Here is a 27,048-nt window from a genome sequence, read left to right as displayed (position 1 = left end):
TTGCTGTTTCTTGTCTTCTCTGCTGCTGGCTTGCAGGACTCTGCACTATGAGTTATTTAGCCCTCAAGATGGCACTTTACTATTACCTTTATTCTGTTCTGATTTCATCTTTGTAGAGGCTGCACCTGGTCCATAATGAGTGCTTTATAATCATCATTATGTCAAGAAGACTGGCACTTTGGGTATTTTAGGGTTTTCCAAGTCTAAAGGAGAAAAATGACTTGCTCTTGTGGCTGACGGTTTCTGTGCGGTATGAATCTCAATCTGTATAGTAATTGTCCTTCCATGAGGCCCATCCCCCTGGTCAAGGCTTTACAATCAGGACAAAGTAGTAGTCACACAAGTCACTGACAGAATAACTTGGAAGGTGGACTTCTGCAGGAGAGGCTACTACAAACTGAAGTGACTATAGGGCACTTTATAAACAAAGTCCGAAAAATCTGGACTGAAAAAACAAAGCAATGTAAAATTACCTTGGATACACCGGTTGAGATATTTGCTTGCAGACTGACAAATAAGGTCATTAAAGTCTCTTCAGAGAGAGGCTCTTTACAACCAGACAAAGATAATCGCTGATAATAGAGATCGGCCAGCAGCAAGATGGAAGGCTCCACTGGGAACATCCTGAAACGAATTATTGATTATTTAACACCTTCTCCCATCAAACATGACATTGTCCCTGTGGGAGCACCCCACAGCAGGAACAGAAAATAAAATTTAGTTGTCAGTTAAAGGCTTCTCTTTGACACATAAATCCAAAGAATCCCTGTAACTATGAGCCAGGTGAACCCTTCAAAGTCACCTAGTCTAACTGCCTTATTATTATACTATTCAAATCAACAGGCATTTATGATTTATTTATTAATATCCCTACCTTCAAGGAGCTTCTGTTCCACTCATAAGAAATAAAGCAATTGAAACTTAGAGAAGTCACTTTCCCCAAGTCACAGTTAGCTAATGACAAACCCTAGGCCTCACCTCTTTTTCCATCCCTGCTCAACACTATTTCCACCAAGTTATACAGCTTCATTTAAAGCGTACCACATCCAGGGAAATAATGTAAAAAAATGCGAAGGAAAAGTGACCTTATAGTCCCAGATCTCAAACTATACTATAAAGCAATGGTCATGAAAACAATTTGTTATTGGCTAAGACAGAGAAAGGAGATCAGTGGAATAGACTTAGGGTAAGTGACCTCAGCAAGACAGTCTATGATAAGCCCAAAGATCTCAGCTTTTGGAACCAAAATCCATTATTTGATAAAAACTGCGGGTAAAAGTGGAAGACAATATGGGGGAGATTAGGTTTGGATCAACTTCTCACACCCTACACCAAGATAAACTCAGAATGGGTGAATGACTTGAACATAAAGAAGGAAACTATAAGTAAATTAGGTGAACACAGAATAGTATACATGTCAGACCTTTGGGAAAGGAAAGATTTCAAGACCAAGGAAGAGTTAGGAAAAAAAATCACAAAATGTAAAATCAATAATTTTGATTAAATCAAACTAAGAAGGGTTTGTACAAACAAAACCAATGTAACCAAACTTAGAAGGAAAGTAACAAATTGGGAAACAATCTTCATAATAAAAACCTCTGACAAAGGTCTAATTATTCAGATTTACAAAGACTAAATCAATTGTACAAAAAAATCAAGCCATTCTCCAATTGATAAATGGGCAAGGGACATGAATAGGCTATTTTCAGATGAAGAAATAAAAACTATTAATATGACTATTAATTATTATTAATTAATATGAATAATAAACACATGAAAAAGTGTTCTAAATCTCTTATAATCAGAGAGATGCAAATCAAAACAACTCTAAGGTACCACCTCACACCTACCAGACTGGCTAATATGACAGCAAAGGAAAGTAATAAATCCTGTAGGGGATATGGCAAAGTTCGGACATTAATTCATTGCTGCTGGTGTTGTGAATTGATCCAACCATTCTGGAGGGCAATTTGGAACTATGCCCAAAGGGTGATAAAAGACTGTCTGCCCCTTGATCCAGCCATAACCTTGTTGGGTTTAGACCCCAAAGAGATAATAAGGGAAAAGATCTGTACAATAATATTCATAGCTGTGCTTTGTGGTGGCAAAAAATTGGAAAATGAGGGGATGCCCTTCAATTGGGGAATGGCTGAACAAATTGTGGTATATGTTGGTGCTGGAATACTATTGTGCTCAAAGGAATAATGAACTGGAGGAATTCCATGGAGACTGGAACGACCTCCAGGAAGTGATGCAAAGTGAAAGGAGCAAAACCAGGAGAACATTGTACACAGAGACTGATACACTGTGGTACAATCGAATGTAATGGACTTCTCCATTAGGGACAATGCAGTGATACTGAACAACTCAGAGGGATTTACAATGAAGAACACTCTCTACATTCAGAGGAAAAACTGTGGAAGTAGAAACATCGAATAAAAACAACTGCCTGATTACATGGGTCGAGGGGGATATGATTGGGGATGTAGACTCTTAATGATCTTCCTAGTACAAACATTGACAACGTGGAAATGGGGTCTGATCAAGGACATATTTAAACCTAGTGGAATTGTGCATCAGCTACGGGAAGGGAGAGAGGGGAGAGAGGGAAAGAATATGATTCTTGTAACCAAGGAATAATGTTCTAAATTGACTAAAAAAGATTGAACTGAAATCTGAAAAAAAATGAAAATAAAAAAATAAAGTGTACCACAAAGAAAAGATACACTAATACATTGTTGGTGAAGTTGTGAGCTGGACCAACCATTCTGGAAAACAATTTTGGAACTATGCCCAAAGGGATACAAAACTACATACTATTTGACCCAGCAATATTATTAAGCAATAATACTACTAAGTCTGTATCCCAAAGAAATCAAAGAAAAAGGAAAAGGACCTATTTATACAAAAGATGGCAGCTGTTTTTGTGCTGGCAAAAAATTGGAAATTGAGGGGATGGTCATCAAAAAGTTGTGATATATGTCTGTGACAGGATACTATTGTGTTATAAGAAAAGACAAACAAGACGGTTTCATAAAAACCCAGGAAAACTCATGCAAAGTTAAGTAAGCAGTACCAGGAGAACATTGTATATAGCAACAGCAGTATTGTTCAAATGATCAACCATGAAAGACTTTTGCTATTCTATGAAATACAATGATCCATGGCATTTCAAAGGACTCAAAAAAATGCTATCTTCCTTCATGAACTAAATGTAGGGGGGCAGCTGGGTGGCTCAGTGGATTGAGAGCCAGGCCTAGAGATGGGAGGTCCTAGGTTCAAATCTGACCTCAGACACTTCCTAGCTGTGTGACCCTGGGCAAGTCACTTGACCCCCATTGCCTAGCCCTTACCACTCTTATGCCTTGGAGACGGAAGGTAAGGGTTTAAAAAAAAACTGAACTAAGTGTAGACTGAAGCACTTTTTAAAACTTTATTTTTAAATCTTGCTTTTAAAAAGTTTTTTGGCAACATGGTTAATATAGAAATGTTCTGCACGACTGTATTACTTTATTTGTTTTCTCAGTGGGTGGGAAGAAATGCTGGAGGGAAAGAATTTAGAACTAAAAAATGTTAAAATAAAGTGTAATTATTTTAAAAAAAAATACCTTTGGATGATATCTAATGGTCTTGCTGCTCTCTGGAAAGCATTTGAAAGATCTTATAGAAGAAAATACAATTATACTAATTTAAGTATTTTTTTTTACTTTTTCTGACTTACTGTATTCTAACACATTGTTATTGTTCTTAAGGACAAGTTGTTGTTTGAAATGTGTCATATTATAAGGATATCTTGAATAAAATTAACATGCCTAAAATAAAAAAGTATACCCATTAACTATAGAGGCAGAGTAGGAGATTGGATACAAAAACTAAAAATGGTCCCTTTTCCAAAGGGGCATGATGGATTTACAGATAAACAGGAATCAGATCTAAGGGCATCAGTAAAGCCTATCACTCCAATTCCTTTCTCCAGAAACCACTAAGTGAAACTGTGGATAAAGAATGTGATCTAGGGGTGGGAAATCCTGAGTTCAAATCCAGAAAGTTCTGTCTGCTTGTTTCCTTGTCCATAAAATTGGGAAAATATCACTTAATTCTTAAGATCCTTCCAAGGATAAAATGAGATGGTATTTGTTCAGTACTTTACAAATTTCTGTTCCCTCATCAATGGTTGGTTTTTTGTTGTTGTTGTTTTTTAAGTTAAGCCATGGAAAAGATTCAAAAGACAATTTTACTTACTCCAACATTTTCTTCACTCGTTCCACAGGAACCAACTGGAGAATTTTGGAAGACTCTTCTAAACTTAGCAGAGTATTTACTGCCTGGCACAGGATAAAGAAGTCTCCTGGGGGGCAGAAAACAGGAGAACTAACTTACTAAACCAATATCCCATTTACCTTTGAAACTAATTTCAACCTCTGGAAAGAAATGACTCAAGTATATTTAAATACACAATGTCTAACACACAGTAAGTGCTTAATAATTGTGTTCTTAAATAACATCAGATTACCTATCCAAATGCCAAGGGAACAAGAGAAGGAAGAGGAGGAAAAGAAAGAAATCTAACACACCTCACAAGGACTCAGGTTCTTTTTTTTTCTTTTTTTTTTGGGGGGGGGCAATGGGGAAGAAAGAGTATACTCCAAGAGAAGTGGGGTTTCTTTTTTAGCCTGGTGTGAAGGATGGAACACTGAGCGTAGAATTTAGAAGACTTGAATTTGAATCCCAGAGCAGACTCTCCCTAGCTATGGAACCTTGAGTGTCCCTCTGAACCTCTTGTAATAGCACCTACCTCCCAGGGTGGCTGTGGGGAGCAAATGAGATCACATAGTCAAGTGCTCTGTAACTATTAATTATTGTTAGGAGTAGGCTTAGAAAAATAATAATACTCTAGGAAACTCATCTCCTAGGAAGAAAGATGGCACAGACCCCTTTTGGATTTAAATCAATGTTTCAGGCAAAACCATTCTTTCTTTTCCCATGAATTCATGGTACCAGTGATCAATAGCAACTGTCTTCTGATGACTTAAGAGACATATTCTCCCATTCTCTCTCCCTCTTTCCCTCTCTCCCTCCCTCCCTCCCTCCCTCTCTCTCATACTCCACGTCTTCAGGACCTCCCCAAGCAGAAGGGCCAGTAGGTAAGATCCCTCGTCCTGGGCTCTCTGAACTCTCATTTTCTTTGGATACACAGGAGTGGTATAAGCAAAAGCAGAATGCCACCCACCTTTACCAACACTTCCTTCATCAACAGCTGCAAAGAAGGAGTCTATGAATTTTGTGACCAGAGGCACAAGGTTCTCTTTCTCCATTGGGCTACTCAGAATCAGGGAGGGAGAGAAGAAAGAGCATTAGTTTCAAACAGCTTGTTCATTGGATGACAACCCTTAAGGGCAAAGACTCTGCCCCCAACCCCATCCCCTCTACCACAAACACACAAGTGCCTGGCACACAGAAAATGTTTAATAAATGCTTATTGATTGCCAACCTCAGGAAGTAAAGGTCAGCATATTGAATCTAGGTTCACTCATAAGGGAGTAAAGACTGAAATGTGTGATTCCACTGAAGCAGGGACTTCCCAGTGTGGAAAGCCCCTCTTCCGATAACTCCTTATCCCACAGAGTTAGACCAGGTCTCCCTCCACCTCACTAAAGCCACACCAAAGAAAGGTCCATCTCTTACCGAAGATGAGGCAGCACTATGAGGGCCGCCCAAGGACAAGAAAGAGAAGCACTTATGCCTCTGTTCACTGGTAACTGGAGGAGGGACAAAATATGACCCAGAACTGGCAGCTGTTCTGACTCTCCAATTGTTCTGGTTTTCTTCTGTCTCGTCCGGGGTCTGCAGGGGGGAAAAGACCAAGGGAATGAACATACCCTTAAGACAGAAAGTGAGAGGACACAGCTAAGCCAATGAGGTCAGTCACCCCTCCATCCCTTCCCTGGCTTCCCTTCATTGAATTAAGCATGATGTTTACAGATCACACTGAGCGCTGTCAATACTCTGACAGGACAATCACAGGATCAAAGGCTTAACGGTCTAAACCTCAGAAGGGAACAAGATACCATTTAGTCCAACCCCTCTAATTTTTAACAGGGTAAGGAAACTGAGACCCAGAAAAGTTAGGGCCTCCCCCAACCACCATAAGCACCTTCCCTCAAGTATTCCTTCCTTCCACTGTACCATCCTTTACTGGTACATGTACACAAAGGAGGAGGAATCCCAGGTCTTCCTTCCCAGAGTTTCAGCCCCAAAATCACTAGAACAGACACTGTTATTGCCCAGACAAAGCTGCCTATTTACAAATGGAAAATAAGTACCAGGAGGCAGAATATGAAGGCATCCGTTGATCGCCTTTCTTAGGCACTAAGATTTTAGGGAGACATGGAGACACAGACACACAGACACAAAGACACACACACATCACCAGAGCACAGACTTGGGGCTGAGAAAGACCCCAGAACCACCTCGTCCAACCCCTTCACACTTTCAGAATAGAGGAGATGAGGTCAATTAAGTGACCTACTTAAAAAACAGTGCATCATCTGAAGTAAAAAAAGGAGTAACAATCATAATCTCAGACAAGGAATAAAAATAGATTTGATTAAAAGAGATAAGGAAGGAAATTAAATCTTTCTAAAAGGTACTATAGACAAGGAAGTAATATCAATACTAAACATATATGTACCAAATGGTCAGCCTCCAAAATTTTAAAGGAAAAATTATATGAGCTTCATGAGGAAACAGTAAAATTATATCAGTGGAGGACCCCAACTTCCCTCTTTCAGATTTAGATAAATCAAACCAAAAAATAAACAAGAAGTAAAGAAATGAATTAAATCTTAGAAAAGTTAGAACGAATAGACTTCTGGAGAGAACTGAATAGGAATAGAAAGGAATATACCCACTTTTCAGCAGTACAGGCTCTTACACAAAAACTGACTATGTGTTAGGGCATAAAAGCAGAAAATAAATATACCTTTTTCAAATCATAAAGCAATAAAATTATAATCAGTAAATGTCTATGGAAAGACAAATCAAAAATTAACTGAAAACTAAATAACCCAATACTAAAAAAGGAATAGAACGAATTATAGAAACAATCAATTATTTCATTAATGAGAATGACAATGAGGAGACAACATATCAAAATTTCATGGGATACAGCCAAAGCAATACATAGGGGAAAATTTATGTCTCTAAACACTTAAATAAAATAAGAGAAAAGGCAGATCAATGAATTGAGTGTGCAACTAAAAAACTAGAAAAGGAACAAATTAAAAATTCCCAATTAAAGACTAAATTGAAAATCCCAAAAATCAAGAAAAAATCCTCAGAGAAAAAACAATGGATAACCAATCCTTTTGTGCTGAAAGTAACTTTAAAAAAAAGACATTATAAAGCAAAAATACCAATACCCACAATCTCTTTGTCACACATTCACTCTCTCCTTGGAGAAGAGGAATGGCAAAGAAAAGAGGACTGTTTTAAAATCCAACCCACAAAGTCAGGCTGAAGATCACTGAATAGTTTGGTCACATTTAGAAATACAAGAAATTCTTTGAGGCCTTCAACAAATCATCCATGGCAAATATTTAATCCTGGGCCATCATACTGTCCTACTAGCCTCTGCCTGAAAAATATAAATCCACTGTGTTGGCTTAAGCAAAATGGAAAGTAGGAAACAAGGGAGGGAGTAGTGTGAGAGTATATGTGGATCTTCTTATAAAGGACAAAAGCAAATAATCATTCCTGGTTTGGAGGTGACTTACTTGGGGATTGGAGGGCCATTTTAGTTCCTCATAGAGAATCCAGTTCATTAGAAAATCTGAGAACTTGGCAGAAGCTCAAGGGACCATCCAGGGGCTCTTGATTCTTTTTTGAGCCATAGACCCCTTGGGCAGTCTAGGAAAGCTCATAGAAATCTTTTCAAAATAATTGTTTTAAAGGAAACAAGGTGATTCAGTGGACAAAACTAGAATACCTGAAGTCAGGCGTTCCTGGTTCAAATCTGACCTTAAGACACTTCCTGATTGGTTGATCCCAGGCAAATCTCTTAAGCCCAATTGCCTAATTCTTATTGTTCATCTACCTTGGAACCGATATTTAGTACCGATTCTAAGAGAGAAGGCAAGGTTTTTAAAGAAGGAAGATAAAATACATGGGACTGCCAAAAAAAGGCCAATCTTATCAAAAAACAGTTATCAATACACTGAAAACAAAACAAACAAAAAACACAGGGTCAAGAATCCCAGGTCTAGCCTAACCTGAAGATGAATGCTTATTATCACATCCATGGCAAATATTCATTCAGTCTCTCACTGATGCAAGAATTTCCCCTCCTTTCATTGGAGAGGCAGGGGATCATGGACAGGGCCCCACAAATGGGGTCAGATATAGAGCCTGTCAGCTGTTTTCAGTTGGCTTAACTATTAAATATTATTATATTTAAATTTATTAAAATTTTGGAGGAGGAAGGTGAGTTGGCAACAGACAAACAGCTGTATCCAAAATGATGTTGATGTGAAAACAAAAGGCAACACATTCTACTTTTGCTAAAATAGAAAATATTCTCAATATGTCTGTATCCATGGGTCTTTTCCTGCCTCTGACTTTCTTGAGTTATGTGACTGGTAGATCAAAGGGCATTTTTGTGACTTCTCTACAGTATCTCCATCATTTTCCAGAATGGCTGGACTGACCTGAAGCTCTCACCAGGGCCCCAATTTTACTTTAATTGTAGATGAAGTTATGGGCCTCTTTGACACCTCCCCCACCAACATCTGCCACCTAGGACCAAGCAGAATAAACATAATCTCCCGAACAAAAGCACAAATAATTAAATATTGATTAAGTTATGTGGCCTCTTACAATCCTCTCACATCCTTCAATCTTTAATGGGGAGATCCAACAAGCTACTCACCCTGCAGGCCTTGCCTTGAAAGTCAGGGGGTACTTCTCAATGGCCATGGAACCAATGGTGGGTGGTGGAGCTTTGTTTAGAATGAGCTTTGCCAGGATGGCCAAGGCCTCATCTTTGGCTGCAGCATCATCAGTCAAGAAGCAGTTCTCAACATACTCCAAGAAGGTCGGCAGGAAAAGCTAAAAAAAACATAGGAAGTCCTCAAAGTAGTCAGCTAGGGGATGGTATCAAGGAGCATTTATTTCCTTAAACAGGGTTCAGCTTTTGACTCTGCCCTTATCCCTTATATGGTTTGGACACATCCCTTAATCCCTTTGGGCCTCAGTTTCTTGTTCTGTAAAATGGAGGGTTGGACTAGAGGGCTTCTAAGATCTCTCTCAATAACAGCTAAAATCATATGACCATTTCCACACCAAATCAGAACCAAAAGGAATTCTGAAAACATAGGCCACTACTTGTACTTCCTCTCCATAGGAACCCTGGTCTCAGACCATGGAACCACCTTGGCCTCAGAACCAACCCTCTCCCCCACTCCTCTTCCTGGCCCATGGCTCCAAATTATCCCCCTTCCCTGCCATCTGCTGTTTCATATGGGTTGAGCCCCCTATGGGTTGAGATTCCCCATTAGAATAGAAACTCCTCAAGGGCAAGATACTTGCTTCTATTTGTAACCCCTAGCATTTAGGACAATGCCTGGTATGTGGTAGCTACCTAAAAAGATCTGTTTTAATAAGCGTCAGCTGGCAAATCACCTTTACCTGCCTCAGCTCTGGGTTGAACACAAAGCTTTGCATACAGTGGGCACTTAATAAATGCCTTGTTTGACTAATGAAAAAAGATCTAGTAACAAGAAAAGGAAAGAAGGGAAGCACAGATATAGATGGGCTGGCTATCCAAAATCAGCCACCTCTCCCTGGGAAGAGAATACAATTTGAGACTCCACTGAGGCTTTACATGAAGCAGATTTGGCAGGAAGTGAGGTTGCCATTCAGAACACTCTGCTACAAATAGCTCTCAAGTATATGGCAGGGACTCCCTTGGACACTCATTCTAGTGAAACTTATGGGCCCTTTGTGTAACAAAATATAAAAGTTTACAAAGGAGATCCATCACTAATTTTTTTTTAATGCTGTTTTTCCCTTCCAAGTTGATAAGCTCCCTAAAATTTTCTATAGACTTCTGACTAAAAATACCTGCTCTAAACCTCATACCTGACTTACCAGTTCAAACTGTTTCATAGCAAACATCACTTTGGAGAAATCAAAAATCAAATGTCTTTCAAAACCACTTTCAAAAGTCTGTGGAACAAAAATAAGAGAGTTAGAGGTGAGAAACACAGGTCTGAGGCAGCCTCTCATTAGTGACTCCAATAAAGGATATTGTGAAATCTGAGTGAAGTCTGAAGACTAACTCCCACAGGAGAATGGAAAGAGCCATTTCAAGGAGCAGAGTTCAAATCTTGGCTCCGCCAAAGGGCTATGTGACTCCAAAAAGGTCATTTCTCCTGTCTGACCCCAAAACCTCACTTATCAAGATGGGGCTAATGAGGTGATCCATGGGGACCCTTCTGACATATCTCTGGCCTGCTGATGGCAAATGACAAGGAATCATCTGTGGCAGTAAGCCATGGAGGGGGACTCCACAGTCAAGGCTTCTAAGAAATTGCGCTACCTCCCACCCTGGCCATCAGCCTGGAAGGGCCATATAGGCTTCCTTCACAGAATTGTGTGTTTAAATACACTGGCTATGATCCATGGGAATTTAAAGGAAACCAAGTATATGAAAATCAAGTTCTCAAATGCTAAGTAAACAAGCTCACAGACCCCAGGTTAAAAACCTGTGTTGTATGCTGCTGAATAGCAGCCTATAGAGAGAGGCTCCATGGATAGAAACCATGAGCATTAAGGCTGAGGTGACGGACGGACACTGGAGTCCTGAACCTTTGGCCTGACCTTTGCAGTGCTGGTTTCCCAGGGCTTAAGCATCTTCATTATGGAGGGGCTGGATGTACCCAAAGTGCTTAGCCAATGGGAGCGTGGCTATACTCTATCAATACTACTGAGTCAGCCATCAGTCCCTCTGACCAGCCTCTGCTCTGGCCTGCCTTGGGCTAAGCAAGAAGCAATGAGAACATGGGTGCTGGACTTGGGGAGACCCAACCTCAAGGTCCAACACTGACACCCGATTGGTCAAGGTAGCCCTGCACTATGCCAACCCTTCAGAGCTGCAGGCCAGAACCAGAGACATTACCTTTTCAACTGTTTTTCGGACAAGGGTCTCTGGCAAGGAAACGTTTTCACCCAGGGTCAAAGCAGAAATCACCTCAAGTAGGGTCTTCCGGCAAGATGTGGAGAGACCAGGAATGGAGAATGTTTGCAGTATTATCTGAAAGACAAAGGACAAATCAGGCCATCGCTCAGAGCTCCCAGCTCAGCCCACTTAGCCAGGGACAGGGCTGAAGACTCACCGTACACACTCCTTCAGGCTGAGCGACCTTAGAGCCACTGGCATGTCTCACCAGGATGAGGTAGATCTGCAGCAGCCTCTCCATTTGGTCCGAACGGCCAGAGCCACGAGGCTTGGCCATTTTCTCCTGGAGCTCCAGCAGCGATTCCTGCCAAAGAGAGTTGAGGACAAAGGCTGATGGTGGGTCACAAGCATTTTACTTAGGAAAACACAGGGGAAAGAGGTACTCTGGAGTCCAGTGCTTTGCACAGAGTCTGGCACAGAGAAGGTGCTTAAGAAATGTTTACTGATTACTGTTTCAGAAACACCCTTAAAATAATCCTGTTTGCAATGTGTTGGCTTTAGAAAAATAAGATCTATTTGACATTAGCCAGATTAACACATAAAAATCACTAATAACCAAGAAAACAATTATCTCACCAGTTGTATGGAATCCTCTCATTTGGCCCTGTGAGTTCATTGGTTCAAGGAGCTCCTGGTGAGGAAATTCCTTCCACCAATGAAGATCTCAGCACTAGCCAGCAACATACAGTCTTACAAAGAGCTGCCTGGGATTAGGTGACTTGCTTAAGGTCACATAGCAATGTGTCAAAGGCAGGACTTGAATTCAGTCCAAGGCCAGCTCTTTATCCTGTGCAACTTCTTCTCAAATATTAATACAACAAATTTTCCTCCAAACCAAAAACTTACCTGCAAACATTCCCACAACACTCCAAAATGGTCCTTGTAGACATAGGCAGCAGAAGACTTTATCATCTGCCTGAGAGCACCTGCCACCAGGTCCCATGGCAACTGGGTTTTGGTCTCAGTTACTGGGCCAAGCTTTCTTAGAATTACTTTGATTGCCTGGGAGAAGCCAAAAGGGAAGTTATAGTAAGACTTTAACCTTTGACATAATAGTGGCTAATGATAGGTAGAAAGCAATCCATAAACATTACCTAATTTTAATTCTCATGAGCCTGGAAGGTAAATGCTATTAGAATATCCATTTTATAGATGAGGAAACTGAGGTAGCTAGAATGACCTGTACCCAGATTCACACAACTAGGAAAAATCTTATGTTAGATTTACACTCTGTTTTTCCCAATTCCAGCCCTAGCGCTCTCTGTCCCCTGTGCCACAAGCTCCCTGTTTACAGCATGATGTTTTTTGTTTTGTTAAATGTCTTTCTGTCTTAGTAACAATTCTAAGATAAAAAGGCAAAGGTTAGGCCAGGGTCACACAGTTAGGAGGCATCAGAGGTCAGTTTTGCACCCAGGTCCTCCCAACTCTGTCCACTGAGATACCTAGTTACGCCTTTCAACATTATGTTCTACACCAATGATTCCTTAAAGCTTTCTTTCATATGATCAAGAATGTTTCATATTGGATGTTTGAGGAATGAACTAAGCAGGTTTTAGAAATCTGACGCCAAAGGTTCCCCCAAGTCGTACTACTGAGCAGGCTCCAAAGAGAACTCTCATGAAGAAGATGAGAACCCAGAGCACCAAAAGCCACACTGCAACTGCCCATAGAGAGAGGCAAAGTAGAGAGGGAGCAGTGGAGGACACTTCACTACCTCAGACCTGTCCTGACTCTATGATCTCGGGCCACTTGCTGAACCTCTAGATGACCCCTCCAAACCTTTTAAGTTTCTAAGTAAGTTTTTGAGAAAGTGCAGATCTGCATCAGTGAAAAAGCTTATTTGCTAGGAGCTCCCAACACTCATGAAATCACAGATCTGGATCCACAGACGGATAGATGAATGAATGGATAGATATTTGAATGAATATAAAAGCCAGAATTTTTGTTTCTAGCATAAAATTCCCAATATCACCCTGACAACTCTTCATACTCCTACAATGAGAACGAAAGCATCATCTCAGAATCTGCGACGTTTCTCTCTTCCATTGTCTCCGAGAGAATCTCCCATTAACCTCTTGCAGATAAAGGCCCGTAGCCTTGTGGGAGTCTGTGATGGATCCTGGTCCTACCATTTCAGAGGTATACACAGAACTTTTCCCACTACTGACACAAATTAGCAATTTATCTATAATTTGTCTTCTCAAATTATAGAGCAGACTGACCTAATGGTAGCTAGCATCAGAGGGGAGATTCAGAATCAGGTCTTCCATCCTTATACCTGTGGTTTCAAACTCAAGAGAAATGGATCCCTACAGGCCCCATATTGACTTAAAGAATAAATTAACATCCTCTATGTTCTAGTATATTTTTATTTATGCTGTTATACATTTACCAATTACATCCAACTAGTGAGCCCCACTAAGGAACCCATGCTTCTAGCTTGACCCTACTGGCCAACACCTTTCGTGGCCTGTGGAATACAGTGAACCCTAGCTGCTGAGAATGGTTCTCTAAGAGCCCAAAGTAGAGAGTAAATACTGACTAAGGCCAAGAACTGGCCAAAGACTAATAATCAACAAATACCATAAGACAAAGCTGAGAAATCCTTTGCAGGCAGGGCTCAGTAAAGTACCCATGTTGGATTCTTTGCTCATCCTATGTCCTATTTCTCAAATTCTTCCAGCCACCCCTTTCTTAATTCTCTCTTTTCTAGAACTCACTTGGAGATCAAGAATCATTTCTCAGTTAGTTCCCTCCCCCTGAGTCTGTCTCAGAGCCAACAAATCTTGAAAAGGAATCTTATCTTTAACCAGCCTTTCTTTCAGGGACCACCTGGGAGAATTCCGGATGGCATGCCCTGAGGGATGTGGGACAAATGACCCAAAATATTTCTTTAGAAAAAAGAAGAAATCTTACAAAAAGCTGATAATGAGGTATAGGACACCAAAAGAGAGGCCAAAGGTAAGAACAGGTCTACCCTGAGAAGTTATAATGATTATCCCATAATGATCTCAGGAATGGCATACCCAGAACAGAGAACCAGGAGTTATAATAAATAAGCACACACCATAAGCCCCCTCACTTCCTTTCCAGCTCAAGTCTCCTCATTGCCGCACACCCCCACCCCACCCCCCACAAGTCATTCTTAACTTCCTTTCATTCCTCCATCCAGCCCCTTCCCCTCCCTTATTTACCTTGGATGCACAAGAGTGGAACATATTTCTAACTCCTTTGCACATTTCAAAAAGTAACTGTCCAACGCCTTCTACTTTTGTGGGATGGTTGCCAAGATCAAGAAACATTAAATTAAAGAGGCTGTCTTGATCAGAAACCTAGGGGAAAAAATCCCAGAAGAATGTCATTAACAGTTTTTAAAATGTCCAACTTATAACAAATCATCTATTTGTAAACTGTTACAGATACATTTAATGTAGGGGGAAAAAATTCAAAAGAAATTAAAAAATGATCCTAAACTACTCTAACTAAGTACATATATCCTGGAGCCTCTGTATGAGCACTAGTTAAAAGAACAGTGACCTAAACATTCACAGCAATCACAGTAAGTTCTGCCTCTCAAAAGACATTGCTCTGACTCATGCTTATATGCTGTTTACAAATGACACTGAGGAGAAATACACTCACAAATTTACTCTTACATTACAAAACACTACTACAAATCCTTGAGCACAGAATGAGTTCATGCCTATCATTATCATTAGTCAAAGTCATTACGAATCACATCATCTCATAACCAATCAATAAGCATTTATTAAATGCTCACTAACTAGCACACACTGTGCTAGGGGCTCAGAATACAAACACAATAAATGAAACTATCCTTTTTCAGGGAGCTGACATTTTCCCTCAAGACGTCCCTTTCCTCTTGCACTCTGCTCCCCACTTGTGAGGTCTACCCCAAAACTGCCACATGAGCAAGTTCCCCTTCCCATCTACTGCCCAGATTTTTCTCTTCCTCTCATTCCTCCTTTTCAGCTTCCTTGCATGCTATCTTTCCCTAAGAGACTGTCAGCTCAAGAATAAGGACTAGCTCTCTTTTTGCTTCTCTTTCTTTTCGTGACCCTGAGTCTTGGCCTTGGCACATAGTAAGTGCTTAATAAATGCACTATTTATCCATTCATCTATCAAAAGGACTATCGATCAAAAGTAGCCTTTTTAAAAAAACACTTTAAAAATGCTTAATATAAACTTGAGAAAGCATAGAGCAAAAACCCAAATGTATCCCTGCACCATAAGAAACATGAAACAAGTCTTAGGACAACTGAAACTCATTTCAATTGGGGAAATTCAGTTGAATTTAGAGGGTCAAATCTTTATTAAACATCTATAACATGTAGACCCTGTAGTAGGCTAGGGATACACAGCCAAAATTAAATGTTCTTTGCCTTGGCTTTCCCTCTATCAGGGCAGGGGTTCTTCACCTACAGTCTATATATAATCTTATTTACTATTCTGGCAACTGTGTTTCAGTAATTGGTTTCCTTGGTGATCTAAAGCAATTTATTTTGTGTGTTTAAAAACATAACTGAGAAGAGGTCCACAAAGGCTTCACCTGACTGATGGCCGGACAGGTCTAGGACCCACATAAAAAGGTAAATGCGGGGATACAACCACTCAGAAGTAGGAACATAAGGTAATTGGAGGGGGGAAAAAAGGGGCACGAGGACTGAAGGCAGACTGTGAGATTCTGAAGAGCAGGGGCTATTTGGTCTCTGTATCCCCAGGAACTATACACATCCCAGGGATCTGGGACCTCGTCCATGAAGGTGCCTCCCACCCAACAATGCAGACCCACTAGCACATGCCTATGCCTAACTTTCATCTGCCTATGTCCTCTCTTCAACCTGCCCCAAAGGCCTTCCTTCTGCTCTCTCTATACTGCCAACAGGAAACTCAGACTATCCCATCAATCCCTTGCCCTTGCTCTCTGGCTAGTCCATCTTTCCCTGGGTCATCCGTTTCTTTGATGGCAGCTATTTCTGCTAATTAAGTCCTTGTCTATATGTGACATGTCATAGCTTGCCCATGCCTGTACAGAACGAAACTGAATTTAGAACACAGCCTACAGAAACTGTGAGAGAAGGCATGTACTCTAAATAAGTCATTTCACAAGCACTTTAAAAAATATATGAGGCTTACCTTTCTCATCAAAAATGTAAAGCTTTCTGCTGCAAAATTCCTTATATGTGGTTTGTGGTGAGCCAGCAGGGTGCTGTATAAACTGTAAGAAGAGAAGCAGGAGATATTTGATAACTAATAGCCTATTCAATATATCAGGCATTCCAAGCATTCCTTCAAAAAGGACCACCAAGTAGACTCCACCTTTTAATCTCTCATTGGAGAGATCAGAACGAAGGGAAAGTGTGAAAGCCAAGGTCAGAGAAAATCAATGACAGAAAATTTCATAAAGATTTCATTCAGGAATTTTTCAAGTTCTTGTCTAGGTTAGGAATGCTGGAAGCCCACAGTGGGGACAGAGGCCTCTGGCCTTTCTCTCTCTCCATGTGGCCCTGCTGTGCATCCTGTCTCAGTTGGGCTTTTAGGGGAGGGAGTACTGGAAATGACTATGACCATCAAGCGTTCTCAAAGGGAATACCAAGCTCTCCAAGTCTGGGAAGTGGGGAATGGGGGGAGGCAACAGCCATGGCCCAAGACACAAATTCATCCATCAGCCAGACCCAGTCCCTTTGGGAAGTGAACTTGGAGGGGGGAAATGTTTTACAGAAAATCCTCCAAGTGTTCTCTTTTTCCCCAAGGACTAAGGAGAAACAGGAGATTAGACCCTGACCTCATCCTCCAGACTGGGAGAAATTCTCTATAATATAGCTAGATACCTTTCTGTATGTCACTATAAATCTTTGCTTTGTAATATGTCTATGTATCTTCCCAGTTAATATCCTTTTGTAAAAGCTAATTCTTAGTAAATGTTTAAGTCAAGGTGCTAATCATTGAAGTTAACAATGAGGTAAACACACTGAACAGAGGTTCAATCTAATAGCACTAACAAGAGACACCTATATATATATATATACATATATATATATATAAAGAGAGAGAGAGAGAGAGAGAGAGAGAGAGAGAGAGAGAGAGGGAGAGGGAGAGAGGGAGAGGGAGGGAGGGAGAGGGAGAGAGAGGGGGGGAGGGGGGGGGAGAGAGAGAGAGAGAGAGAGAGAGAGAGAGAGAGACGGAGAGACGGAGAGACGGAGAGACGGAGAGACGGAGAGACAGAGAGACGGAGAGACGGAGAGACAGAGAGACGGAGAGACGGAGAGACGGAGAGACGGAGAGATGGAGGGGAAGATGGAGGAGGAGAGAGGGAGAGGGAGAAGGAGAGAGAGAGAGAGAGAGAGAGAGAGAGAGCGAGAGCGAGAGAGAGCGCCTTGCTTAGGGGCTCACTGGACTGTGAGAGTTGTAATAAGGATTCTCAGGGCTTATAGATTTATGGCAAATTTTAAAAGAAACAGTTGTTTTTTTTCTTGAACTTATGGCAAACTGTACTGTTACCTTGGGGGGGGGGGGGGGACGGGACAAGGTTTGGATAGTTCATTGAGGGAGGTAAAGGGAGATATAGATATAGCGGTAGCCTGGAGATAAATAAGTCAGGGAAGCCCACAAAACAAAAAAGAAAGTTACCTGTATATATCTGGCATGTCCTTGACCATAAGTCTCCATAGGTATTTATAAAGGTAAGAGAGGGAGGTAAAAGCCCACTCTAATAACTCTGTGTCCTGGGTCTCTAGGATCGCTGTGATGGCCAGGAAAAAATCTTTAAAATTTGGATAGAAGTCAGTCTGCAAATCCCGAGCCAACTGAACCACTAGGCTGTATTAGAAATAACAAAAAGACATTTAGGATTTCAAAAAGTGGACTCCCAAATCTCTTGATATCTAGAGCATTAGCAGGAGGGTAAGAAGGAATGCAGGATGATCTCATGATCAGGAAGACTTGGGTTAAGGACCATCTCAGACATATCCTGATTCTGTAACCCCTGGTACATCACTAAGCCCTCAGTACCTAAGGAAATTCTCAAGGCTATAAGTTGCAGAGATGGACCAAATTTGCTTTGGTGGAGGCAAATCTGACCTCATTTCCTTATTTCAATGAAATCACAGGTTTGGTCCCCCTTCTGGCTCAGAAAAATAAAGTAAAAAAAAAAGTATATATGTGTGTGGGAGACAGTACAGGTTTACAGAATAAGAAAATGTCTTTCAAAAATCTAAGGGGGCAGCTGAGTGGTTCAGTGGATTGAGAGTCAGGTCCAGAGATGGGAGATCCTGGATTCAAATCTGACCTCAGACACTTCCTAGCTGTGTGAGCTTGGATAAGTCACTTAACCCCTATTGCCTAGCCCTTACCATTCTTCTGCCTTGGAACCAATACATAGTATTGATTCTAAGATGGAAGGTAAGGATTAAAAAAAAAAATCTAAGTCCTTTTACAAATTAGTTTTTAATCAGACATTTTAAAGAATTCCTTCAATCCTAATAGCCTTACAAAGAAATAATTAAATAATGGATCAGACAAAGGCTGTTTTATCTGTCAACATCAACAGAATTATTTTTAATTCAATAATTTTATCATGCAGAACTTGGGGAGTTAGAAAGTTTTAAAAGTTCTCTCCCTTTCTCTATCATCCTTCATATACATACAAACACAGACACCACTGTTCTAAGCTATACTGTGTATATATAAAAAAAGCTAATCAACATACAAGCACAATTAGTAATATAACAAAGGCAATATTACAAATATGAAATGAAAAGGATTTATATCTTAGGCAAGTCTTTCCAAATTGCAGATTCCTTTTTTTGTTAATTTAAGAAACACAAGCAATTAGCTGCTAAGGAAAACACACATATAGCTATATGATTATATATTACACAAATATAAATTTATATTCACCACTGCTATAAATCAATGCTTTATAAAACATCGTATTCCAATAGCACAGATTAAAGACACTCCTTGTTTCTGACTCATAAACCACTGATAATTCTGTCACATGTCAAGGATCTATGATTTTGTAGATCACAGAAGGGCTTCAAAGGAACATTCTGTTGTCTACTGTACATCTATACCCTCCAGCCTGGCAGCACCTGCCAGTACTGACTGTCCACTGTGGCAGCCTTTCAGAAAACAGTCAGTGCTACCATGTGCGGGTGCATTTAGGAGGAGAATTCCGTCCTAAATCTCCATGTCCCTGCCCATCCCCACCAAAAGACAGTGGCTGCTTCACAGAGCAGGCCTCTCCAGTAGACTAGCTTTTCCACCTAGAATGGACCATGGCTCTATAGGTCACTTCCAGAAGAGCCTGCAACTTACTCCAAGAGGGGCTGATAGGCCAGGCTGTGCCTGATCTGCAGGTGGGTCTTTAAGCTCTGGACAATCTCTTTCTGATGGTAAACCAACTGATTGAATGACTGACATTTGCCAACAACTTCTTTGTAAAATTTCCCTAAAAAAGGAGAGAGGAGAAAGAATCGCTCTCATTACTATATAGTAATGCAGAAATTTTTATGTTAACCATGACTGGTGATTAGATTAGTAAACTTTAACAGAACATACCAAAATGCTCTGTGAGGTTCAATTCTCTCCATTTCTGTAGTCCTTCATAAAAGTAGGTTTCTACTTCCTACAAAACCAAGATATTCCATTAGTTAGACAAAACTCTCATATCAAAACACAAGCAACAATTAATGATATAATAAAGGCAATGCTCCAAGAATGACCTGAAAGATATTGATACCTCAGACAAGTCTGAAGCCAGGGACAAGAGAAGAAGTTTGCAAAAAATAAAGGAAGAAGGCCTCTGTCATTTCTCCTAAGAGGTAGAACACATAAACCTGGAAGAAGGGAAGGTCTATACCAAATACATGCACTCTGGTGTAGAAACATATCAAACTAAAAGGGGAAACAAGTGGAGAAGGGAGACTGAGAGGGAAGGTGGGAGGGGGGTTGAACCTGAAGGGAAGGGGAAAGGGAGAGAGGAAGGGAAGGCAAAGGAGGGGCTAAAGGCAAAAGAACTAGAATCTAAGAGGAATAACCAATTGGAGAACAACTAGATGAACTATAGTAAAGACAGACTCTGGAAGGCCATGGATGAGATCTGTCAGCTTTCTTCTGGCAGAGAGGCCATAGACACAAAAGACAGATATTCCCATCTGTGGATGTGGCTACTTTGGTCTGAGAATGACTAGTGGTACAGTGTTTGGGATTTTCCTTCCCTGCCCTAATTTGGGAAAAAAGAAAGGAGAGTAATGTTAAAAATAGAGGACCATGGTAACTTTTTTTTTTTTAATTCAGAAGAAAGCATAGACAAGCAGGGCAGTTTTGAATTCATTATATACTTTTTTGAAAAGCAAAAAGAATGAAATGGAGATTCACCATTTCACAAAGAATTATTTCTGATATTCTGCTATGTATATGATGTTTAGAATAAAAAAACATTTTTAAGAAAAACATGTAGTGCTTTCAGTGATCCTACACCAAACGTCTCTCTTTGACTTTGATTATTTTCTCAGTGATATTATCTGACAGAGAATTATGGTACCCCACAGTGTTGGCAGAATCAAATTTATAAATAATCCAAAGAAAGATGGAAAGAAGCCTATTAAAGCCAAGTGGAATCCAATCCTGGCTCAGCCATTTTCAAAAGGGGGGATTCTGGACCAGTTACTTCCGTTCCTCAAATGTAGAATGACAGGAGTAGGGCTAGATTACCTCCATCTGGATCCCTTTCAACTCTAGATCCAAAATCCTAATACAGTATAATGGAAAGCTAGCCCCAAATCCCTCCACTGATACATGTTACTAGGGTGACCACAGCCAACACTCTATAGTGTCCTCCTCTGCAAAATGGGGATGATGCCCTGTGGCAGCTACACCATAGCACTGTTGGGAGAATCGAATCACAGAATCTCAGAGCTGGCCATCAAAAAAGCCATTGACTCCCACTCAAGACCTTTACCTTTCTGTCAACAAGGGGCCATCCAGGCCTTGCTTTAAGACTTCTAGTGAAATGATTCACAGAAACCTGGGAAGATTTGCATGAGCAGATGCTGACTGACATAAACAAAACTAAAGAACAATTTACCCAATGATGATAGAGATATAAAGGAAAAATACTCTGAAAGACCAAATCATAACTAATTAGGACTATTCAGGTATGTAATTTGAATCTGTTATCCTAAAAACTATTATTCCCAGCAAAACTACAATTCCCAGCACCCTACATTCTTCCTGTTATTACATGCTGACGTAGACAGGAGATAAATTCAGTGGAGTTCTGCTTCTCTACCTCTTTCTTTCTTCCTGTGGCAGCTTTGGTGGAGAGGGGATTTTTGAGTAGGTAGAGTAATATATTTTGAATAGGTATTCGATTTTGTCAAATAAACTTTATAAAAACAATACTTGGACATTAATCTAAATCCTACACCGAGCTGATGGAGGTCAGTCATGCTTCCTGCCTCTTGGTAGGTAGAGTGGACTAGTGGCTCAGAATATGAGACACATCTTTGGACATGGCTGAAGTTCTGACTTGTTGTGCTTAATTAAATTTATTTTTTTCAAGAGAAGTCAGTTTGGAAGAGAGAGAAAAGAGCCAAAACAACAATGTGAAAAAACAATATTAAAACATTTTTAAAAATTAAATTAAAAAGTTTAGAAAAAGACAACAGTATTTTGCTATTGTGCTGAATTTACTAAGTCTTTAACAAAAGAAATTGACAAGTTCTTGATTTCATATGCAATCTCCTTCTTTGTACATTGAAAAAAGTTAATATTTGTTGATAACTTAAATTTGTAACAAAAAAAAGGTATTTTTTTTCTTTTTCAAAACAGTGCGAGAAAACCTATTATCTCCTGTGGAGGTTGTCCATTCTACATTTTGGACACAACTCTTCTAGTCCTGCCTTCTGGGACTGAGCTAGGAAAGGCACTTCTTTAGAAAGGTGGGCATTAAAATTTAGATGGCAAACCAGCTTCCCCAAGAAGAGGTGGAAGAGGGGGACAGAAAACCAGAAACCAGAGTGGCTCAGTAGAGAGAGCACTGGCTTGAAGTGACCAAATCTTAAAAAATGTAGGTGTAAAATGAGAAAAGTTGGGAAATTTTTTCCTCCTTGCTTATAACTTCCCACTCTTTTATACTACTTTAGTAATTACTCCTCTTTATTTCCTTAATATAGGTATATAAGAGAAAGTCTGGTAAAAAGAATAGAGTCCCAGCAAGTCCTTGGTTCAAATCCTGTCTCTAGTACATGGTTGCTTGTGTGACCTTGGGCAAGTCCACTGACTTTTCAAAGGCACAAAAAAAGACTCAAAGTCAAAGAAGAGTTGCAGAACTACACCATCAGAGAAGGTCCCCCACAACAAATGAAATCATTAAGTTTCCACAAAAACAAAAAAGAAAAACAGAATGTCAGAGCTGAACCTGAGCAGGTCAAATACATAGCAAGCTCTGAAGCACTGTATAAAATATCAATTATAATGACCACTTTGCCTCATAAACCTAGTCAAGATACAATTGATCTGAAATTCTTCTATATAAACCAGTAGCAACGCATTTTTAAATAGCAATAATAAAAAGATTTGTCACAGATGACCTGCTTACCTCATCATAACTCCCAGTCCTATCAATCCGATGGATGATATCAATATTGACATTCCCAAGACGTTCAGCAAAGGTAAGGAACTGAAAATGGAAAACATACAAGATGCTTATAGACCAGCTAAACCACTCCTAAGCACTTGACATTGGTTTGTGGTACCAGGATTACATGAATGGGTTTGAATTCAGGAATTTTACTTGTCTGAAAATCCCCTCTCCGAAGGGAGGTACAGCAATATGGAGGACAGAACAATAGACTTAGATGCAGGAAGTCCCAAGTTCAAATCTATCTCAAGACACTTCCAAGCTGAGTGACCCAGGTCAAATAAGTCCCTTAACTTTTTTCAGCCTCATTTTCCTCATCTGTAAAATGAGGTTAATAATAGCACCTACCTAAAATTGTCATGAGGCTAAAATGAGATGATATTTATAAACTCTTCAAACCTTAAAGTGCTATATGAATGATAACTATTATTATCAGCAGAGAGAGACAGAGGGAAGGAGAGAAACTGACTGCAGACCTATTTGAACCTCAACCTACCCTAGTTTTGTTTGTTTGATTTGTAAACCAAATCTAAACTATTATTATATTATATATTATTATAATACTATATATTATAACTATTATTATTATCATCATCAATGATAATAAAAAAATCATCAATGATAATAAAAGCACCAATTTCTCAAAACTGTTTTGAGGATAAAATATTTGTAAAGAACGCTGAAAAATTTAAAGGGCCATAAAGATACTAGCTATTAACAGCATCATTGATAATAATAAGAGCTCCTACTTCCTAAGATTGTGAGGATAAAATGAGATAATTGTAAAGAGCTCTGAAAAATCTTAAAGCACTATATAAATTTTAGATAAATGTTAGTTGTTATCAATAATCACAAAACTCCTACCTTCCAAAACTGTAGGAACAAAATGAGCTATTTTTAAAGCACTTTGCAAAGCTTAAAACACTATATAAATGCTATTATTATTAAAATAACCATAAGAGCTCCTACCTCTTGTTAAAAAAAACAATGATGGTGAGCTACACAAAATAGAAAAACTGTTCCAATATAGGTTCAAAACTTTTCAAAAGGGGGAAGCTGGGTAGCTCGGTGGAGTGAGAGCCAGGCCTAGAGATGGAAAGTCCTAGGTTCAAATCTGGTCTCAGATACTTCCCAGCTGTGTGACCCTGGACAAGTCACTTAATCCCTATTGCCTAGCCCTTACCACTCTTCATCCTTGGAACCAACACACAGTATTGGTTCCAAGACTGAAGGCAAGGGTTTAAAAAAAAAAACTTTTCAAAACTGTTTGGATACTTTTAATAGATGTAATCAAAAGTATCCTCAGTGATGAAGTGAAGCTCAAATGTGAACTTCTCTTCAGGGCCAGGCACAAGGACGCTAAGGAGACTCTTATAAAAATAAAGTATTTGTTGAAATATATAAGGATAAAGAAGGATTTCTAATTCTAAGGGATTCTAAATCCCCCTAAATAAACTCCCTGGTTCCACAAGGAACCACTTCTGTGTTTCACAGGCTACACTAATCCTCCCTGATCTGACTAACCCAAATTTATACTAACTAAATAAAAACTACTGCTATTATCCTTATAAATCTTAACTTCACCTTCAAATTATAAAATAGCAAAGGCTATCTGGTTGAATCTCAACAAGAATCCAGTTAGGACTCTTGAGTCTTTAACAGACTCAGAGTTGTCCAAACCAAAGACCAGGTTTTTTTTTTTTTCTTTGATCTTCTCAAGAGTTAAACAATCTATATAAACCACAATAGATATTCAATAGTGTTTCCCAAGTTGGGAAAGGAAAACACTGAGCTCCTTCAGATCTTTCCCTCAGACACAGAGAGAGGCAAAGATGTTACCTCCTCCAGCCCTGAGAGTGAGTCTCTGCCAACTGCCAGGGAGCAACAACTAATAGCCTAAGAGAGTAATTGACATAGAAAACCAGTTGTAACTGTCAGCAGTTGAAATTAACAAGCTCAGAGAGCTCTGCTTCAAACTCCAGTTCTTTTCTCAAGCCAGACAACTTTACTTCTTTTCTCTCTAAACAATAAAACAAACTTATTTTCTAATATCACCCTTACACTATCAAGATTGAGAGTAAAGTATTTGCAAAGCCTTCTGCAAAATGCTATCATCATCATCATAGATAATCACAATAGCTACTTCTTTGCCTTCTGCAAAATGCTATCATCATCATCATAGATAATCACAATAGCTACCTCCCAAGAGTGTGGGGATAAAATGAGATAATATTTGTAAAGCACTTTGCCAACCATATAAATGCTACCTATTATTATCATCAATAATAACAGCTACCTCCCAAAATTGTGAGGGTAAAATGAGATATTTGTAAAGTGCTTTACAAATTTCAAAGCACTGTATAAATGCTAGCTATTTTTTATTATCATCATCCTCAAAAACTACCTCCCAAGACTGAGGACAAAATGAAAAATTTGTAAAGCACTTTGCAAAATTTAAAATATTAAATAAATAGCATTATAATTAAATAACCCTAAGAGCTCCTACACCTCCCAAGATTGTAAGGACCGGATGAAATATTTGGAAAGCACTTTGTAAAGTGCTTTATAAATGCTACCTATGATCATCGTCAATAATTATAACAGGAAAAGCTAGGTGGCTGGGTGGCTGGAGAGCCAGGCATGGAGATGGGAGATGCTGGATTCAAATTTGACTTCAGACACTTCCTAGCTGTGTCTGTGTCCTAGCTGGGCAAATCACTTGGAGCTGATATTCTAGTACAGAAGGTAAAGGTTTAAAAAAATCATAAAAACTGTTACCTCCCAAGTTTATGGGGGGAAATGAGCTCGTATTTGTAAAGCACTTTGTAAACCATAAAGGACTCTGCAAATACTAGCCGCTATTTCTTGTTAGTATCTCTAATGATGGGAGCCCAATCTCTGCAGAGGGGAGGACAAAATGAGAGTAAGGGACGTGCAAACAAACGTCTGAGTGTCACACGCTGTCATTTTCGAGTCCCCCGCCATCATCATGCCCGCCCCTCTTCATTCCTGACTGTCCCCCATCTCCTGCTTATGGCAGGTCAGCGCCCATCCTCGCCATCCCCCGTTAGACCCGGAGCTCGCCGATGGTAGGGCTGTGTGCTGAGATGCTTAGTAAGGAGGGAGGATTTCCCGGCTAAGATCTATGCCGCCAGGGGCACTTAAGAGGAAACTATAAGAAACCCGGACGCGGCCCCGGGGAACATCAGGGATGGGTCTGGAAAGCCAAAAGGAAGATCCTTGAGGGCAGGGGTGTCAGGACCCCCAGGGCAATAGCTCCCACGTGGGCTAGAGGATAGGATAATTAAAGCAAGACCCACCCTGGAGCAAGCAGAGTCTCGTTTTACAGAAGAGGGAACTGAGGCCGGGGGGGCGGGGTTAGGGGGGAGCTCGAGTCCAGGGCTGGCAGCGGGACGGACTCTCCTCCCAACCCACCTCATTTCTAAGAAGAGGGGACGAAGGCCCGGCACTTCTCCCTAGCCCTGGCAGCTACCGGAGGCCTCGAGGACATCCCCGGTCCGACCTAGTTCCAGCCCCAGGCCTCGGCCCCAGCCCAGGCCGCGCAGGGCCCCGTGCTCACCCGGTACGTATTCTCCGTCTTGTGAGCAAATGGTTTCGGCTTCATGGCTGCGGGCGCAGGAAGGTCCGGGGGTCGAGAAACGGAGCAGACGGGCAGGAAAGACCGGCTAACCCGAAGGCTGGGGGCAGCGACCCAGACCTGAACGCCGTGGGGGGTCCTCGCTCACGTGTGCGCCCTGGCTCTGGGCGCCGCCATGACCAGGAGAGCGAGGGGCGGGGTCGCTGATGGGTGTCACGTGACAGGCGGAAGGGAGCGCGCGGACGGGGCGGAGCAGTCGTTCCTGTGAGAAGAGAGGTAGTAGAAGGAGGAGCAAAGTAGCTTGAGGACTGGGCACTTATCCCCTGTTAGAAATAAAGTTGTGGTGGCACTCTGGAGCAACTAGTGCGACCCCACCTCATTTCTACAGTTGGGGAAATTGAGGCACTCTGGGGTTAAATGGCCAAAGACCGTGGACTAGAGACGCAAAGGACCTCAGTGAGCATCTAATGCATCTGCTTCATTATTACAAATGAAGAAGTTGGGAGTCAGCCAAGTGACCCAGTGGGCTTGAGAGCAAGGCCCAGA

At 40.6% G+C, this 27,048-nt stretch overlaps 1 protein-coding gene across 1 annotated transcript in view; it reads right to left on the bottom strand.

Moving 5' to 3' along the window:
* Positions 1 to 26,735, bottom strand: part of UTP20 (UTP20 small subunit processome component) — a 101,267-nt gene extending 74,532 nt beyond the window's left edge. The window contains exons 1-16 of the mRNA XM_007503306.3: positions 26,485 to 26,735; positions 22,863 to 22,943; positions 19,820 to 19,886; positions 19,577 to 19,709; positions 17,888 to 18,076; positions 16,394 to 16,475; positions 14,431 to 14,568; positions 12,083 to 12,238; positions 11,394 to 11,540; positions 11,177 to 11,311; positions 10,147 to 10,224; positions 8,927 to 9,105; positions 5,686 to 5,844; positions 5,231 to 5,319; positions 4,243 to 4,348; positions 474 to 624 (exon numbers count right to left, since the gene is read on the bottom strand). Coding sequence (XP_007503368.1) covers positions 474 to 624; positions 4,243 to 4,348; positions 5,231 to 5,319; positions 5,686 to 5,844; positions 8,927 to 9,105; positions 10,147 to 10,224; positions 11,177 to 11,311; positions 11,394 to 11,540; positions 12,083 to 12,238; positions 14,431 to 14,568; positions 16,394 to 16,475; positions 17,888 to 18,076; positions 19,577 to 19,709; positions 19,820 to 19,886; positions 22,863 to 22,943; positions 26,485 to 26,529 — 1,935 coding nt within the window. The 5' untranslated portion in view covers positions 26,530 to 26,735. The remainder of the gene's footprint in view (positions 1 to 473; positions 625 to 4,242; positions 4,349 to 5,230; positions 5,320 to 5,685; positions 5,845 to 8,926; positions 9,106 to 10,146; positions 10,225 to 11,176; positions 11,312 to 11,393; positions 11,541 to 12,082; positions 12,239 to 14,430; positions 14,569 to 16,393; positions 16,476 to 17,887; positions 18,077 to 19,576; positions 19,710 to 19,819; positions 19,887 to 22,862; positions 22,944 to 26,484) is intronic.
* Between the last annotated feature and the right edge of the window lie 313 nt (positions 26,736 to 27,048).

The sequence above is a fragment of the Monodelphis domestica genome, chromosome 5 (assembly GCF_027887165.1).
Source record: "Monodelphis domestica isolate mMonDom1 chromosome 5, mMonDom1.pri, whole genome shotgun sequence".
NCBI lineage: Eukaryota > Metazoa > Chordata > Mammalia > Didelphimorphia > Didelphidae > Monodelphis > Monodelphis domestica.
The sequence above is the reverse complement of the archived record's forward strand: the minus strand, read 5'-3'. Positions and strand labels throughout refer to the sequence as shown.